The following is a 19,176-nucleotide window of genomic DNA, read 5'->3' as shown; positions in this document are numbered from 1 at the left end:
GTTTTCTATTTTTCTTTTCAACATATTTCTGCCTTCTGTTGGCCAAGTGGCTATAAAAATGTCATTTGTAATATTGATTTACGTTATTTGAGATTTCAACTTAACTGAAGGCGCCTTTGCACAATTGAGATTTTATTGAATTAGCTACTCTGTGGTGTCAGGATGTCTAAATTCTGAACAGTTACAGGTGTTCACACACCATTCTGACCATGCAGTGAGTCATTTTTAAGAATGCAAACTAATTTTCTACGGCAGCATAAATTTTATAGAACTAAAACATTCTCTGCTCAAGCTAGATAAAGAATGGGCAGATGATAAAGACTGCAAGTATGCATTCCATTAAAAAGTTAGCTATTAATGGATATAATGTAAATAAATCTGACACAAAGCCAAACATTACTAATACTTTCATGATTTCCATAATTTCAAAAGAATTGTTTTACACTTTCTGGAGTTTGCCATTGTTTGCCAACAGTATTGAAAATGTGCATAGCTGTTATGTAGGTAACAAGATTAGCAAAGTCATAGTGACTCTTGACTGCTGTGACCATGAAGAGAGAAGTGGTAAGATTGTTTTGGGTTTGATACCACTAATAATTGCACTGCTCCTTCCATGGAAGTTGGAACTTTTAAAGCAATGGATAGAAGTTGAAAACTGTGTAGGAGATAATAAATAATGAAGCTTTTCTTAAAAATCGGTTACACGTTTTTAAAGAATCAAGCATTTACAGCAAGTGATCAAGAAAGCTAATAGAATGTTATAGTTTATTGATAAGGGAATTTGAATGCAAGAGTAGGGAGGTTTGCTTGAATTAGACTTGGTATTGATGAGACCACACCTGGAGTACTGTATAGAATTGGTTGCCATACTAAGGGAAGGATGTTAATGTATTAGGAACATTTCAGAGAACGTTTACTAGATCAATTCCTGGAATGACCAGATTGCCTTATGAGGGAATGCTAGACCTGTATGTTATGAAATTTAGAAATCAGCAAGTACAGTTTAATCGGAAGATGCTGAGGGGACTTTGGCCAGTGAATGTTGAAAGGATGTTTCCTCTTGAGGGAAAATCTAGTGCTGGGGGTCATAGGTTACAAGTAAGGCCCATTTTGAAAGATATCAGGAAACTTTGAGGGCTGTGTTTTTGGAATTCCCTTCCTTCCTTATTATTTTGAGTACATTTAAGGCAGAGGTAGGTAGACCCTTCATTACCAAGGGAATGAAATGTTATCAGGATATGCAGGAATATAGAGTTGAGATTAAAATCAGATCAGCCAGATTTTATGGGCAGTGCAAACTCTAAGTGCAGTTTGTTTCTTTTTTTTTTAGATTACATTAGATTAGATTACATTACAGTGTGGAAACAGGCCCTTCGGCCCAACAAGTCCACACCGACCCGCCGAAGCGAAACCCACCCATACCCCTATATTTACCCCTTACCTAACACTACGGGCAATTTAGCATGGCCAATTCACCTGACCCTGCACATCTTTTTGGACTGTGGGAGGAAACCGGAGCACCCGGAGGAAACCCACGCAGACACGGGGAGAACGTGCAAACTCCACACAGTCAGTCGCCTGAGGCGGGAATTGAACCCGGGTCTCAGGCGCTGTGAGACAGCAGTGCTAACCACTGTGCCACCGTGCCGGTATGTTCAGGTATGACTCATCAGAATGGAAGACCTAATTGTCAGCTGGTCTATTTTTGTGCTAGAATATTGAATTTTGCAACTAGGAAAGATCTGCTATTTGTTGTGTATGGTGCTAAGTAACCTGTGTGTATATGAGGAAGCTAGACGAACTCATGAGGGACAAAAGAAAAGTATATGTTTATTTAGCGGAATTAATGAAAACAGTGTAAGTGGGGGCTTATGTGGACATAAGTTCTCGACTTGATCAAATAACCTATTCATATACTATCCATTTAGGCAGATGCTGATAGTGCCAGACATGTATTAATTGTTAGCTGGTACATGAGATATACATGAACAACACTACTATTATAGGACAAGCCATACAGAGAACAGCCAGGGAATTCCTAGAGGCATGGCACTCATCCACAAATTCAATCAATAAGCACACCGACCTGGACCCAATATACCGACCACTGCAACGGACAGCTGGAACTGACAACCGGAAGCGGCAGATTCCAACCACTATAAATGCCGGAGGAAGCATCACAGAAGCGCTTCACAGGAGGCTCCCAAGCACTGAGGATGTCACCTTGACAGGGAACGAAACATCTGCAACACAAATTCCCAGCTCGGCGAACAGAACCACAACAACGAGCACCCGAGCTACAAATCTTCTCTCAAACTTTGAACATGAGATATGGAATATGCTGAATCCATGTAGATGTTATTGGGTGGCAATGTGGCATAGTCTTATGAAGAAGCTTGTTTTCATCTTTAAATATAAGAAGTTAATAGTATATTTTAAGTTTCTAAATGTGTTGCAGCAGTAATGTTATCTAGAAGTAAGGATAGGCAAAATGTTTTCATTGCTTTCATTGCTGCAGACCAACAATGTAGGTTTTCATCTTTTTACAGAATTGTAACAATCCTTTGACCTGGTGGGGCAGAAAATTCTGCATTGTATTAGAATTTCCTGCTGTTAGTTCTAGAGGTTTTGTCGAACCCACTGAGTCATCAACAGTAACCTGAGAGTTAGAGTTACTAAGAATCAGCTGAAGTCCCGTGTAGGCCAGACCAGCTTTGGGTAGCAGATTTACTTTCATTAAGGACAGCAGGGACCTGGCTGGATTTTACTGCACTTCAGTAATTTGATAATTTTATTTCATCCCAGATTAATCAATTAAATTTGACTGACTGTCCTGATGAAGTTGGAATTCATGTCTCTGGAGCTTTTGTTTGGGCCAATAGATTGCTAGTCCAGCAATTTACCATCATTATTCTTTCCCCTATTGCGCTGAGCTTGACTCAAAAACCTAAATGGTATTTTGAAGTTTGGGGGGAGTAGAGTGTTGGATTGTTGAAAAGAGACCTACAATGTTTCCTTTACAGTTGCACATAAACAATCCTGTTGATTATACCAAGTTAGTATAATTCCCTGTAGTACAAAGAGCCACAGCCTGGGGCATCAGAGCTTGGGATGAGTGGCCCAGAAATCAGAATAACGACTTCCTGGAAAGTAGAATGAAGTGTTATGAGTTATGTGCCAGTATTATCTCATGAAATAACTTAATGAACTCAACTCAATTTCTGGCTGTCACTTTGTGGTTGAGGTCTGTTGGAGATACTGATCCTGTTATCCACCTAATTCTGTGTCTCATGCTGCTCCATCATGCAATAATTGCTTAAAACCTACCAACAATTAGACACTGATTTCTTTAATGAATGTAGCATTGAGTATGCTGGCTTTCAGACTATTCTTGACAGGCAAATGAGAAAACTTAACAGGGGATTGGTGATTTAAGCAAACAAGCAGAGCCTCACAGAAGAAGAAAAACTGTGGCAAATAGTCTTTCAACTTCAAAATGCAAAAAGTTACAATTATGTAGTCTATTTCTAACTTCTGTAAAGTCTTTTGATGTACATAGAACAGCAGAACACAATAAATTAATGGCTGATCACTTTACTTTTGGAGCTGATGAAATTGGAGGATATTTGGAATTTGCAGCCAAGCCTTACAGAAATGGGATCCAAAGGACTGAAGGACACACTCTGCAGTATGCAGATTTGACCAACCCAAGATGCATTGTTTCTTTTTTATCGTTGCTACCTCAGCATGGTTCCAAATGGTGGCTCATTTTACTGGCATCCTCTTCTGGGGCAGCTGGAGTTCTATCAGTAGGCTATTGGAGTTGACACTTTGTGGGGGGTGGGGGTTATTCTAAAGAAATCTGAGGGGTGGGTGACATTTCAGGATGGCATACGGGCCAGTCTGGAAGGGTAAGTCTAAACAGTGTTTTGTTAATGACACACCTGAACACACCTATGGGCAATTTAGTATGGCCAATTCACTTAACCTGAATATCTTGGACTGTGGGAGGAAACCAGAACACCTGGAGGAAACCCACGCAATGCAGACTTTCCAAGATTGTCTAGGAAAAGGTAGTATTCAAAAAGGTTGTCAGATGGTATCATTTGTAAATTTTTGACACACTTGCAACTTTTTCAGGAGGGTTCTATCAATTTCTGCATAGTATATCCACCAGTGACTTTTGGGTCTCTTTACTACCTGCCATGTGCTTAAGGGCAAGAAGTTCCAAAGCTTGTACTATAATCAATAGCCTAAAATTCTGAGCAGTTATACATTTTGTGTAATCTTCCCTGATCCAGAAGATGGTGTTAACTGGATTCCTGGCACACTAGCAGCTAGAATTCTTTTTGAGATTATTGTAGCTAGTGTGAAACTTGATATTCAAAACAAGAGTCTGTATTTCATTATGTTTGTGGTTTATTTGAATGTATGATTCCATTCAAAAGATCATCTGATTTCCAGTGTTGCAACCCCTGATGCAAATATAGCCAGCTATATTAACAACATTGTTATATTTCCTCCCCATTGAGCTTTTCACGTTTGTTTTCAGTAGGAAGAGATTTACAGATAATTGAGAGCCATCCATTGTTGACTGCAGCAGCAGCTTTCCAGGAGTTGAGGACAATTGATAGGACGGTCTACATTAGTGAAAAATTGACTTTGATTACCTTTGTGATCATTGCAGTAAGCAATTTATGTACATATGCTGTTTGCAGCTGCCATTACTACCTAGCAGCAGAAGTTTTTAGATTTGTTTTTGATTGGCAAGGCCATTCTAAATGGGCTTATTATATTATGGTCCAAAGTAAGTTCTCTTTACATTTTGCATTTCTTGTAATTTTTTTCAGCAATTCAGTGAAGAATTTGTTTTACCTTTACAAAATGTTTTTTCAATTAATTCAAATTTTGTTTGTTTTATTCTAATCAAATTTGCTAGGTATTTAAAGTGAACTTTGTGAATTATGTAAAACTATTAAACTCCAGAATCTATTTATTTTACATTAGCATTGAAGTATATCCACTAAAATAAAATTGATTTTAAAACTAATATTGGGAAGAATTAGTTTACAAAGGATGATACATTCTGGTACAAACTACCAAAATGGGAGGTTAAATCAGCAGCCTTCTACAAATGAGGCAGGGTTGGAGCAGTTTGGTTGCTCGAGATGAATTTCCCTGAATCATTTTATCTTTCTTGCTAAGCTCTTCAACTTGAGTTGTTGAATAGTTGTCAGACCTGCTGACCAACTCCTAATAAGTCCTCCACAGCTTCAGGAGCTTAGACCTGTACTGAAGCTGATCTTGCACTGAAACAAAAGGTTTGAGCGACTTACTATTTCAGTAGCATTCAGTCTCAGGCAGTTTAGTGTGCCCCAGGAAACACAATGTAGGTAAAAATAATTCTGTTATATTTCATCTGTGCAATTTATATGCAATCATTTTTCTTCCATGCTCAACTCAGTCTGTTTCCATTATGTTCATAGTCTAATATATCCAAAATTAAATATTTATCTGATCAAGATAAAATTGAAAACACTGTCCTTTTTTAATTCAAATGGTTTAACTTGCACTTTGTGAGAAAACATTCACAATAATGATTAACATTTTCGTCAGAAATTGAGAAAAACATTGTCATTTGACCATCAAAAAGCACTTTAGGGAGTCCCTTTAATACTTACGGCTAGAAGCTTATTAGGCTTAATATGCACAACCTTGATCTGTTGCAATATGCCAAGGCCTTAACCATGCTAAAATCACACTTGTTGTATTACTATAAAGTAACAGCAAATTTTTATCATTTGTTAAACAAAATTGACCTGAAGTGGGCTCTGCCATTTTAAAATGGGTCAAAAATCCAGGGTATTATATATGGAATTCTGCACTTGATAAATTGCGCATTGCAAGTGTGTATACAATAAACCTTTATTACAATACTGTGACAGATCCCAGGACAAGACAGGGAATTCTTTTGTTAAGTTTGATGACCAGATTAATGAACATTCAAGCCAGTGAACAGATTCTTTGAGTTACCTGTTAACACATTTTGTGGATTGTTTTTTATTTTGTTTTGGTGCTTTTAAAAGCATAATGAAGCTTTCATTTGGGTTTTCCGTGAACTCTTTTGTGATTGTCAAATTCCAAATTTCCGTTTAAGAATTTATATTCAAAGTGGCATTGTAAGGAAGAAAATATTGACTGGCAGAAACTCATTAGTCCTGGCTTTCATGGGCCTCAAATAATTGGGAGATGTAACTGGATTGCTCCATTTTCTTTATCCACCAGATTTAAATTACATTTCTGTATTCTTGTATATTTAGCAGCATGTGATACAGTTAGCTGAGATGAAATGTTACAGGATTTGAATTAGTCAACCCCAGCAGAATGGAACCAGTGTATTTTGGCTCCTGTTATAAAATATAGAATTAGAGAAATCGCTCCTTTAAAGGCTCCTCATGATTCCTTTGTCTTTAGAATAATTCTGCTTACTGTCCTATTTAGACATTTCAATCTCACTTTAGCTCCCTGTACACTTTCCATTTTTGTCCATTTGTTTTTGGTTTTCTATTTGGTAATTAAGCAATGAGGTAACCTAAAAGCACACAACATCAGGTATTTTCAGACTAATTTTGTTACAAGTGTTTAGGTGTTAGTTACCTGCCTAATCCGCACCAAATTACAATATAATTTTTAAGAGGCGATCTAAATTGGAGTTCAGTGATTTTTAGCTTGTGTTGAATCTATCTCTTTGAAGGGAAGTTTGTTATAGTAGTAAAATCCTATTGCTTTCACTTCATACTGTTGCATTGTGTTGCCTTTTTAGTTTACTCAAGTCAACAAGACATTAACAAACTCTCAACTTGTATTGTGGTAAAATTTTTACTTGTGGTGGATGGTTTAGGAATCTTTAATTGCAAATAATTGACCTTTGTATTATTAACATTTTTTGCAAACCCTTTATACTAGGGTTGACTAGCATTAAAGGCTTTGATTTCCTAAGTGGCTTTCCCAGCTCTTATGGCAGGCCAGTGGGGCATTAGCTATTCTAGCAACAAAAATTTAGTGCCAGTAACCTTTCAAATGTTAATTCAACCTGATGTCAAAAAGCCAAAACAGTAAGAAGAAAGGGCGGCACGGTGGCACAGTGGTTAGCACTGCTGCCTCACAGTGCCAGAGATCCGGATTCAATTCCTGCCTCCTGCAACTCTCTGTGCAAGGTTTGCACATTCTCTCCATGTCTGCGTGGGTTTCCTCCGGGTGCTCCGGTTTCCTCCCACAGTCCAAAAATGTGCAGGTTAGGTGAGTTGGCCATGCTAAAGTGCTCATAGTGTTAGGGGAAGGGGTAAATGTCGGGGAATGGGTCTGGGTGGGTTGCTCTTCGGAGGGTTGGTGTGGACTGGTTGGGCGAAGGGCCTGTTTCCACACTGTGTAAGTAATCTAGTCTAAACTGCATTCTGATGCAGTTTAAATCAATAACTGCTCAGTGGTCATCAAATAAAATCACCAACATCTGAAATCCAACTTGTCTGCGCAACCCCAGGGACTTGTTCATCTACGCAGGCTTTTGTTTTTGTGTATTTGTTTTGTTGTGGGTCAGCAAAACAGCTGTGGCTTTGATACAGCACCAACTCAGGAATGAATAGGAAATAGCAGAATTACAATGATTGACTTCAATTGAGTCTTTCTGTAGGACAATTCTGACTGTTTGCAGCCTGCAAACCCTTTTGAAGATAATCTCTGCTTGTTTGCAGTTAGCTTCTTCCTTAGGACAGCAAAATGTTTGTGCACAAGAAACAGTGACCATAATCTGCAGTTGGAAACTAAAGTTACAAACCAAGAAATATTAATGAAGGTCGAACTACCTTGTGCACCTTCAACATTTGCCATTGTCTATTATTGTCTTTTAATCAAGTTGCAGTAACATCACCTTTATTCTGCTAAAAATCTTACTCTGTGGAAATGACTGCTTTGTTAGGTTGCAGGATTTTAAAACAATAAACTTTATAGGGAAAAGTGATGTGCCTCCTGATTTCTTGATGTGCAGCAATATTTCTGTTAAACTTTCACTGAAATTGGAGACCAGAATTGGGGATGGGAGGCTGGGAACAGTGCAAACATTCGTGTTATTTCCTTGGCTTCTCTATAAGATATTTCTTTTAAAGCACTACCTACTCTTCTGTTGTTATTCTGTTAACCAACAAAGGATTGATCTAAGTTTTTCTTGTCCTGTAACTTTTGGAAATTTCGCATCCAATAAGCAACTAAATTTTAGTAATGACATTGGTTACCCTGTGGCCTCATAATTAAATGATTTAAGTCTGTATACTTAGTCCATAGGCTAGTCCAATCAGAATAAAAGCCAAATTACCAACTGTCCAGTTAACGTGTCATCTTACCATATTGTTGGAGAAAAGTTTGGTTTTCTATTTCATGGAATTCCTCTGCAACTACAGAGTCTTTAAAAAAAACAATTTTTTTCAACTTAATTGTGGAAAATAGGTGTCATTGGTCAGCATTTTATTGCCTGTCCCCAGTTAAGATGTTGATGAACTGTAATGATACATTTGCAGGACTGGGTCATATTTGACTTGAAGGAACCACAAGAAGTAGCGATCCCTTATCCCTGTAGGTCCTTCTCAAGTTAAGAAGGCACTGTCAAAGAAGATTTTGATGGGCTATTGTAGTATTATTAATTTGTAAAACTGACAGGTGGTATCATTGGCCGAAGTAATCTGTCATTGTGATAGATGGAGTGCTGATAAATGGTCCTCTGGAGAGTTAAACTCGGAGTGATTTTGGAGTTGAACTTACCTAGATAGGTGAAGAGTATTCGGTCACATTCTTGTGCTTTGTAGGTCTTGGGGAGGACTAGAGGAATACGCAAATGTTATCTAAAATACCATTCTCCACTCCGACCTAGTCTTGTTTCTTGTTGCTATGGTATTTTAATGACTCAGCAGCTGAACTGAACCAGTCGTAACGACCATAATGTTGATGGCAGAGGTGTCAGCAATGGTGATTATCATTAACCACTAAGGAGAGCTAGATTTGTTTTTGAGAGAATGCCTAGCATATTAATTGCTGCTTATCAGTTCAAGCGTGGAACAGTCCCTCTTCCACAGCTACACAGACACCACCCCCTCACCTTTTTCCTCCACTACATTGACTGTATTGGTGCTGCCTAATGCTCCCCCGAGGAGCTCAAACAGTTCATCAACTTCACCCACACCTTCCACCCCAACCTCATTCACCTGTGCCATCTCTAACACCTCCCTCTGCTTCCTGGGCCTCTTCAACTCTGGTAACTGACTTAGCACCAACATCCATTTCAAACCCACCAACTCCCACAGGTGCCTCAACTGCATCTCCTCTCATACACCCCCCACCCCCCTGCAAAAATGCAATCCCATACCTCCAATTCCTGACTCCTCGAGATCTGCTTCCAGGATGAGGAATTCCACTCCAGGATGCCCCAGATGTTAATGTAATTTCCCCTCTGTTGTGATTAATAATGACCTCAACTGCATCTCCTCCATTTCCCACACTACTTCTGTCCTCATACCTCCTCCCCCAACCACAATAAGCATAGAGACCACCTGATCCTCACATACCACCCACCAACCTCTGAATCCAGCATATCATCCTCTGCCATTTTCGCCACCTGCAGTCAGACCCCACCACCAAACAAATTTCCATCCCAACCCCTATCTGCTTTCCATAGGGACCATTTATTCTGCAACTCCCTCATCAGTTCCACAGTCTCTTCCACACCTAGCACCTTTTCCCTGAAACTGCGGGCACTACAGCACCTGCCCTTACACTTCCCCTCTCTCCTCAGCCAAAGGCTCCAAACAATTCCAAATCCAGCAGAGATTCACTTGCACCTCTTCCAATCTGGTCGTCTGCATCCATTGCTCCTGATGCGCCTCAGCTGTAGAAGAGACCACAAAGCGCAGACTCTGGAACCGGTTCACAGAACATCTGTACTCTGTACACTTCGATCAACACTACCTTCTGGTTGCCAGCCATTTCAACTCCACCTTGACGACGAATCTGTCTATCCTGGGCCGCCTCCACTGCTAAAATAAGGTCACATGCCAACTGGAGGAACAACCTCATTCTGCTGTGGGAGCTTACAGCCCAATAGTCTTAACGTAGAGTTGACCAGCTTGGAAATCTTCCCACACCCAATCTCATCCCGTGTCCAGCCTTTCCTCTCCTCCCCACCCCCTTGACTGGTCCTAACTCGTCCATGTTCCTCTTCACCTATCTATTCCACCCTTCCCACTGACCAATCGCAATAACCCCTATCATCCTATCCCGTCCCTATATTTATTTCTCGGGTGGGGAGGGGGGGGTCTCTCTGTTCTGCGAACGGTCAAGTACTAGCAATCGGTCTGGTTTTTTAAGACTTCACACTTTATTACTCCACGGCCAGGCACAGATCATCCAGAAACAGAGATTAAACACTTCTGTCTTCCTCAGAGGAACTGCGCACATCGCTTGAAACAAAGACCTTTTCATACTTAGAGCGGTACAGGCCACAATTACAGTGGCATAGTGGTTAGCACTGCGGCCTCTCAGTACCAGAGACCCGGGTTCAATTCCCGCCTCAGGCAACCGTCTGTGTGGAGTTTGCACATTCTCCCCGTGTCTGTGTGGGTTTCCTCCGGGTGCCCCGGTTTCCTCCCACAGTCCAAAAATGTGCAGGTTAGGTGAATTGGCCATGCTAAATTGCCCGTAGTGTTAGGTGAAGGGGTAAATGTAGGGGAATGGGTCTGGGTGGGTTGCTCTTCGGAGGGTCAGTGTGGACTTGTTGGGCCGAAGGGCCTGTTTTCCACACTGTAAGTAATCTAATCTAATCGTACAGTTCGTTCAAACAATTACCAATCAATTTAACGAAATGGTTTTATTGACAGCAACTTAACCCAGTGATATTTCTTGGGAACCAACCTTGTTTTCCAAAACTTAAACCATTTTTTATTCTCATGAACCGAGTTTTTGCACCAGCGCTTGAAGGTCAGTTAGGATGGCCAGTCGTGTCTGTCTTAACCTAGTTATTTCTATGCTATAAAGGAAACATTGTCTGCTAATCTTTGAGACAGATTGTGGTCAAGTCAATTATGCAGCTTAAGTAAGATTAAAAGCCATTTTATGCAGCTTTAAGTAAGATTGTCAATTTGAAGCCATTTTCTTATTTTATTTGCATTAAGAAGCCATTTTATTGCCACCTAAGTTAGTAAGAGCATGTATTAAGTGGTTGTTCCTGACAACTAGTTACCTCAGCCTGCATTCAGGTTTCAGATCCTCACATCTCTGGTTCTCTTGTCTGTTTGTGGAATCCAAACAGCACATCAATGAGCAAACTATTGCTAAGTAAGAGCTACTTCGTAATGCTTGTTGATGTGACCTTCCATTACTACTGCTGACTGAGGGTGGACTGTTTTGACCGGTAGTTGGTTTGGGATTTTTCGATACAAAACTCTGGTTCAGTGTAATACATACAACAAATTAAGAGCAGGATTCGACCATACAGCCCCATGAGTTGCTCTGTAATTCAATAAGATCGTGACTGATCTGATGTAACCTGACACCTACATTCCTGCCCACCCTGATGATTTTTTTCACCCCCTTAGGCAACAAAAGTCCTGTGTATCTTAAAGATATTCAAAGACTCTGCTTTCACCACCTTTTTCGGGAAGACTTTCAAAGACCTAGAGAAAGACACTCACTTTGTTTATTTTAAATGGATGGCCTCAAATTTTTAAACTGACTTCTAGTTCTAGGTTCTCCCAGAAGTATCAAGTCTCAGGGCACCACTCAGGCTTGGGAAGGAAGGTGTAAGAGGATGATTCCAAGGATGCAGAACTACAGTTAGGTGGATAAGTTTTAGAAGCTGCTGCTGTCCTCTGAGGAGAAAAGATTAGATGGAGATGTAGACATACTCAAAATCTCAAAGGTTGGTCTAGATTGGGTGAAACTGTTTGCTTTTTGGCAGAAGGGTCAAGAACCAGAATGTCAAGTTAAGATTTGCAAAAGAAGCATTGAGACTTGGTAAACATCATTGTGGTATGCATCTGGAATGTTTTGTTTGAATGGTGGAGGTTGATTCAATTTGGTCTTCTGAAGGTATTTGGGTATTTACTGAAGCGATAAACATTTGCAGAGCTCTGGGGAAAAGGTGGAGGGACAGGGGGGGTGGCTAGGTGAGTTGTTCCACTAGAGTTTGCAGAAATGTAATCAGTTGAATGGCAACCTTGTATGCTGTAACCATTTTATGATTTCTGTTATCTACTCTGTTCTGACTGAAAATGGTTGCAAATGTTTCAACCTGGTCTTTAGCTCTAACTTATTGTACTCCCCTATCATAGAGGATGCTTGTGAAGTCTCCACTTCTGGTTAGTTGACTTAATTATCCACCACCATTTATTACTTGTTGTGGCAGGATCATAGAACTTTGATCTGAGCTATTTGTTGCAGAATTGTATGCTGCTTCTGTAGTGCTGTAAATAAAGCTCTTTTAGCAGAAGTGACTCTAATACAAAAGGTGTATATTTAATGGTTGGACTTCTGAAATGAATAATTCTGTGACATAAGCAATTAATGTATTGGTTTGTAATTTAGTTCATCTTAAATAAGATGATATTAGCTGGATGTAGGAATGTGGAGTTTGTGGTGGATATTATTACTAATCTCAGATTTTTCTCATAAAAGCAAAATTCTGCTAATGTTGAAATCTGAAACAAGCACAATGTTGGAGAAGCTGAAGTCTGGCAGTATCTGTGGGCGAGAGAAACTGAGTTAATGTTTCAAGTCCAGCAGGATTTCTCACTCTTCTGAAGTAGTCCTACTGGACTTGAGACATTAACTCTCTTTTTTTTTTTTCCCCCCCCCCCCCCACAGATGTTACCAGATCTACTGAATTTCTCCACAGTACTTTGCATTTTTTTGCAGGTTTCTCCATCTCCTCATTTGCAATCTTTCTGCAAAAACTGAAAGAAATTCATTCACCAGGTTTGCTTGGAGTTCGTTTATGATTTGACATTAACTAATGAGGGTACATAGTAATTTACTGAATGTTGTTTAAATCTTACTGAATGGTTTGGTTTGATTTGATTTATTGTTACAGGTACAGTAAAAGATTTTTCATTTTGTGAGCAGTACAGGCAGATCATAATGTATAAGGACATACAGATCATAGGGTGTCTAGACAGTGAGGCATACAATGTTATGGCTGCACAAGCGGTGCACAAAAGCAAGATCAACATGAGATTTGAAACTAGAGGTCCGTTCAGCAGTCAAATAACAGCAGGGAAGAAGCCATTCTTGAACCCGTTGGTATGTGTCCAAGCTTCTGTATCTTCTGTTGTGGTTCTGTTCGCCGAGCTTTGAATTTGTGTTGCAGACGTTTCGTCCCCTGTCTAGGTGACATTCTAAGTGCTTGGGAGCCTCCTGTGAAGCGCTTCTGAGATGTTTCCTCCGGCATTTATAGTGGTTTGTCTCTGCAGCTTCCGGTTGTCAGTTACAGCTGCCGTGGCCGGTATGTTGGGTCCGGCTCGATGTGTTTGTTGATAGAATCTGTGGATGAGTGCCGTGCCTCTAGGAATTCCCTGGATGTTCTGTTTGGCTTGTCCTATAATAGTAGTGTTGTCCCAGTCGAATGCATGTTGCTTGTCATCTGAGTGTGTGGTTACTAAGGATAGCTGGTCATGTCGTTTTGTGGCTAGTTGGTGTTTGTGGATACGGATCGTTAGCTGTCTTCCTATTTGTCGTATGTAGTGTTTTGTGCAGTCCTTGCATGGGATTTTGTACACTACGTTGGTTTTGCTCATGCTGGGTATCGGGTCCTTTTGTCCTGGAGGACAGCAGACTTCCTAGCAGCACTAGAATGCATACTCTGAAACAATGGACTGACAGAAGAGACACAACAAACAGTGAGACAAAGTATCGTACCCCTGATAACAAGGAAAAGACAAACACACAACCTCAACACCAAGGAGAGAGAAGCACTAAAAACACTAAGAAATGATAAGAACGTAATCATATTACCAGCAGACAAAAGCAGAATGACGGTCATCCTGGACAAAGCAGAGTACATCCAGAAAGCGCAACAACTACTTGCAGATACCAACACCAAACAAAAGAGTTTGACCCCACCCCACAGCTCATCAATAGGATAAACAACACACTGAGGAACCTGCAAAAAAACTGACAGATAACCAGGTTTGACCTACAAAGAATGAAACCTGAAAGCAACAACACCCCCAGATTCTATGGACTACCTAAAGTGCACAAACCAGACATCCCACTCAGACCTATCATATCGCTACCAAGGACACCATCACACGAACTGGCTAAAGAACTACAACAGAAACTGAAACACCTGACCAGCGGATCCAGACACTCTACAGTCAACACAGGAATTCTTGGACATCATCAGAAATATACATATAGACAAGGAAGAAACTGGTCTCATTCGATGTAATGGCACTGTTCACCTCTATCGACAAAACCCTAGCCAAAGAAACAATAGCCAACCTGCTGGACATACAGAACAGACAACAAGATGGGGAACCTATCAATAAAGACGGCATATTCAAACTACTGGACTGTGCCGCTCAACACACTTCACATTCAACAACCGAATATATGAACAAATCAACAGCACACCCATGGGCTCACCCATCTCTGGACTCCTAGCAGAAGCTGTAATGCAAAGATTAGAACAAACCGTCTTACCGCAAATTCAACCCAACTCTGGGTCAGATATGTAGATGGCACCTTTGTAATCATTAAAAACACAGAAATAGAAAACACACCGGATCATCAATGCCACACTCGCAGGAATCCGATTCACTAGGGAGGAAGAAAAGGACAACCCATTCCCATTCCTAGACGTGATGGTACAGAGAACACTGAATGGAGATTTCACCACAAAGGTATACAGGAGAGTCACACATATAGACCAAGTCCTGAACTACAAAAGCAACCACCCCAACACACAAGAAGTTGCATCAAGACACTATTCAAAAGGGCCACAACACACTGCAGTACACCAGAACTGCAAAAAGACGAAGAAAAACACCTCTACAATGTATTCGCCAAAAATGGATACCCGCGCAATTTCATCAACAGATGCTTAAGGGAAAGACAACGGAATGAGGACATGCCACAACCCAAAGGACTAGCCACGTTACCATACATCAAGAATATTTCTGAACTGACAGCCAGACTACGACCACTAGGACTCATAACAGCACACAAACCAACAGCCACTCTGACAACAAAACCAACAAAGTGTACAAAATCCCATGCAAGGACAGCACAAAACACTACATAGGACAAACAGGAAGACTGCTAACGATCTGTATCCATGAACTAGCCACAAAATGACACGACCAGCTATCCTTAGTAGCCACACACAGATGACAAGCAACATGAGTTCGACTGGGGCAACACTACTATTATAGGACTAGAGATGGAAATGTGTTGCTGGAGAAGCGCAGCAGGTCAGGCAGCATCTAGGGAACAGGAGAATCGACGTTTCGGGCATTAGCCCTTCTTCAGGAAGGGCTAATGCCCGAAACGTCGATTCTCCTGTTCCCTAGATGCTGCCTGACCTGCTGCGCTTCTCCAGCAACACATTTCCATCTCTGATCTCCAGCATCTGCAGACCTCATTTTCTCTATTATAGGACAAGCCAAACCGAGAACAGCCAGGAAATTCCTAGAGGCATGGCAATCATCCGCCGATTCTACCAACAAACACATTGACCTGGACCCACTGCAGCGGACAGCTGTAACTGACATCCGGAAGCGGCAGAGACAAACCACTATGAATGTCAGAGGAAACATCACAGAAGCGCTTCACAGGAGGCTCCCAAGCACTGAGGATGTCACCTAGACGGGACGAAATGTCTGCAACACAAATTCCCAGCTCAGCAAACAGAACGACAACAACGAGCACCCAAGCTACAAACCTTCTCTCAAACTTCTGTATCTTCTGTCTGACAGAAGATGTTGGAGGACAGTAGTCTTTGTTGGCAGCTTTTCGGTAGCAACGAGAAATGTAGATGGAATCCATGGATGGAAGGTTGGCTTCCTTTATGGTGTGGACTGTGTACACCTGTTTATGTAGTAAACAGGTGCAAGGTGCCTGAGTGATTTTCTCTTAATTACTAAGTGTTATACATTGTGATACTTGATGCTCTTAATGGAGTTCTGCAGCAGCAAAAGGCTATTAGGTGGCAGTTAGTAAGCAGCTTTGTTTAATGTGCTTACAAAAAGTGATATTACATTGCACCGTTCCTTTTCGTACTTGATCTGCAAAACCAGGTAATTTTACACACTGCTTCAGCTTTGATAAATGAAGATGGGTAATAAATATTTCAGATGCCACTACTTTAATAGTAACTAAGATTATTATATTATTAGAATACACTTGGTACTTCTCATAGTTTAAGACTCAAGCTGTCCTCCAGCTACAGATAACAACAATAAGACTTTGCTCTTTGAATTGTACAATCAGGGAGGCTAATCTTCTAGCTGATTAACTGTGATTTACATTCCTGTGCCATTTAAAATTATACATTAGACTACATTATACATTGCTTCTCCCAATGAAGATTTTATTAATACTGAGGCTAGCTAGTGGAAATGTCCCACGAACAATCTAGATGTTTTAGCAACTTAAATTATCAAGTGTTTTTATGCTGCTCATTGTAGTAATCTCCGAACTATTACCATTCAATGAAGTAGTTTTGAAATTTTTAATTATCCTACACAGTTAATCATCTATGTGGAAATGTCTGCATCTAATTTTATAACTTTTAATATTGAGAGCCATCAAGTAGTGTAAGAAATGATGGCAAACTCAGTAGGTGAATTTTGAACTCAAACCTGACCGATTTCAAATTATTTTCTAATAGATCATGATATAGCTAGACATTGAACGAAAGAGAAAACTAGTTTTTGTATTAACAGATTAGTAGAACTCCAACTGCTAATGCTTAAGAAAAGTTGACTTTCTTCATTCTACCTCATCTACTGTCTGTTCTCGATGTGGTCTCCTCCTACATTGAGGAGACAGGGTGCCAACTTGCGGAACATTTCAGAGAACATCTGTGGGACCCACACCAAGCAGATCCAACACCCTGTGGTTGACCACTTCAACTCCTCCTCCCCACTCTAAGGACTTGCACGTCCTTCGCATCCTCCACCGCCAAATCCTAGCCATACCACACCTAGAGAGAATGTCTCATCTGCCTAAGGACCCTCCAACCACATGGCATCAACGTCAATTTTTCACCAGTTTCCTCATCTCCCCCTCCCTCGTCTTATCCCAGATCCAACCCTCCAACTCGGCACCGCCCTCTTGAACTTCCCCTACCTGTCCATCATCTTTCCCACCTATCCATTCCACCCTTCACTGCCATCTGTCACCATCACCTGCATCCACCTATTGCCTTGTTAGCTAAGTCCCGACCCCACTCCCCTGCTATTTAGTTCTCTTCCTCTTCCTCCTCTCCCTTCTTCCTTCCACTTCTCCCTCCTCTCCCACTACTACTCCTCCCACTCCCACTCATGAAGGGCTTATGCCTGAAGCATTGAGTCTCCTCTGATGTTGTCTGAACTGCTGTGCTTTTCTAGCACCACTTTTTTTACTTCATTCGCAGTTATGCGTCCCTAACTGTCCTTGTGAAGGTGGTCTAGGTACACCCACATTTAACAGTTTCATGTTTCTGACCCAATAACAGTAAAAGTACAGTGGTACATTTAAAGGTCAATATAGTGTTTGAATCAGGACAGTGCTGGTGGTCAAGTTCCATCCATGTGTATGATGTCCTCCTCCTTCGAGCTGGTAAAATCCTGATTTTTGAAGATGCTGTCAAACAATCCTCAGCAAGTTATAGTCGGTCTTGTAGATAGTATATACTGTTGCCAGTGTGTGCATAGAATGAATATTAAGCTGATGGATGGGGTTGAAATCATCAAGCAGGGCTGCTTTATTTGAGATGGTAACTATCTTTAGTATTGTTGGGACTATACTCATCTGGGAATATTCCATGAGACGCTGCCTTAGATTGTGCCTAGAAACTGCTGAATTTAACTCCTTTTAGGGGGTGTTGAGATATTGAGAACATGCAAGTATTTTGTTCGTTTTGATGTATCCATCTTTATTTTATTTAATTCAGAATTCAACCATCTCCACACCACAGCAATCATCTGGACCCCAGACTACACAACCTGTGTCACCCAGCAAATCCAACAATCCCTCTCTTGGTGCTTCTGGTAGTGTGCCACCTCGCAGGTAAGGAAGCTCTTCATTTTATTCAATAAGTTGTTTAAACATTGCATCTCTATTGTTACAGGCACACAAAATAGTTTTACTGGAAAATAAAATGTTTTGGACAACATTTTATTCCGTAACCTTTTGTCAAGAGCAGTCTCGGTCCCTTGAACCTTTGATATTGAATGCCAGACTCTTTGACTTGTCTTCTCTGGTAACTCAGCAGTCTAAGCCTATAACCACAGTTCTTTGTGCAGAGAGAACAAGTGTTGCCCTGAGGGAAGGAGTGTACTTGAACCAGAGTTTCTGCCTGCTCCTGTTTTCATTACTTTGCACATTCCAATTTGGTATAGGTCATGGGTACTGTATTTAAAATAGAAACTTTTTTGGGTACTTGATAGCTGCACAAACTACATGAGGATAGGAATTTCTGAAAGTGTAAATTGGATTTGCAAAAACCTGCTCATTAACCATCAGTTTAGGTTCTGCTAGGACCATTCATCACCTAGTCTCAGTACAGCCTTGGTACAAATATGAACAAAAGAACTGTGCATCCAGGGATGAGGTGAGAGGGACTGTCCTTAACAGTTCATCAGGAGTGAAATAAGGACTCCAAAATTAGGAATTAGGCAAGATTCTCTGCTGATTGGAGTCAAACCTAGCACAACGGAAGATAATTTTATTTGTTGGAGGACAGTTATCTCAATCCAAGACATCTCAAAAGGAGTTCTTCAGGATAGTGTCCGAGGACTGACCATCTTCACCTACTTAATTTGGCCGGCTCTCCATCATAAGATCAGAAATTAGATGTTGCTGATTTGTGCAGTGTTAGCGCCACTTGAACTTGGGTACTGAAGCAGCAACCAGTGTCCAAATGCAACAAGACGC

General features: G+C 40.7%; 1 protein-coding gene and 1 pseudogene across 26 annotated transcripts in view; both read left to right on the top strand.

Annotated features, from left to right (window-relative positions):
* LOC122542270 (activating transcription factor 7-interacting protein 1-like) overlaps window positions 1–19,176 on the top strand; it is a 191,431-nt gene that overhangs the window by 112,314 nt on the left and 59,941 nt on the right. For all 26 annotated transcript variants that reach the window (XM_087978327.1, XM_043679842.2, XM_043679841.2 and 23 more), the window contains one exon: window positions 18,194–18,309. In XM_087978327.1, the coding sequence (XP_087834453.1) occupies window positions 18,194–18,309 (116 nt within the window). The remainder of the gene's footprint in view (window positions 1–18,193; window positions 18,310–19,176) is intronic.
* LOC148141234 (uncharacterized) lies at window positions 330–8,502 on the top strand (annotated as a pseudogene).

The sequence above is a fragment of the Chiloscyllium plagiosum genome, unplaced genomic scaffold (genome assembly GCF_037043375.1).
Source record: "Chiloscyllium plagiosum isolate Xiang-an unplaced genomic scaffold, Cpla_swu_hap1 HiC_scaffold_33, whole genome shotgun sequence".
Taxonomy (NCBI): domain Eukaryota; kingdom Metazoa; phylum Chordata; class Chondrichthyes; order Orectolobiformes; family Hemiscylliidae; genus Chiloscyllium; species Chiloscyllium plagiosum.
Note: the sequence above shows the minus strand (reverse complement) of the source record. Positions and strands in the feature narration are given on the sequence as shown.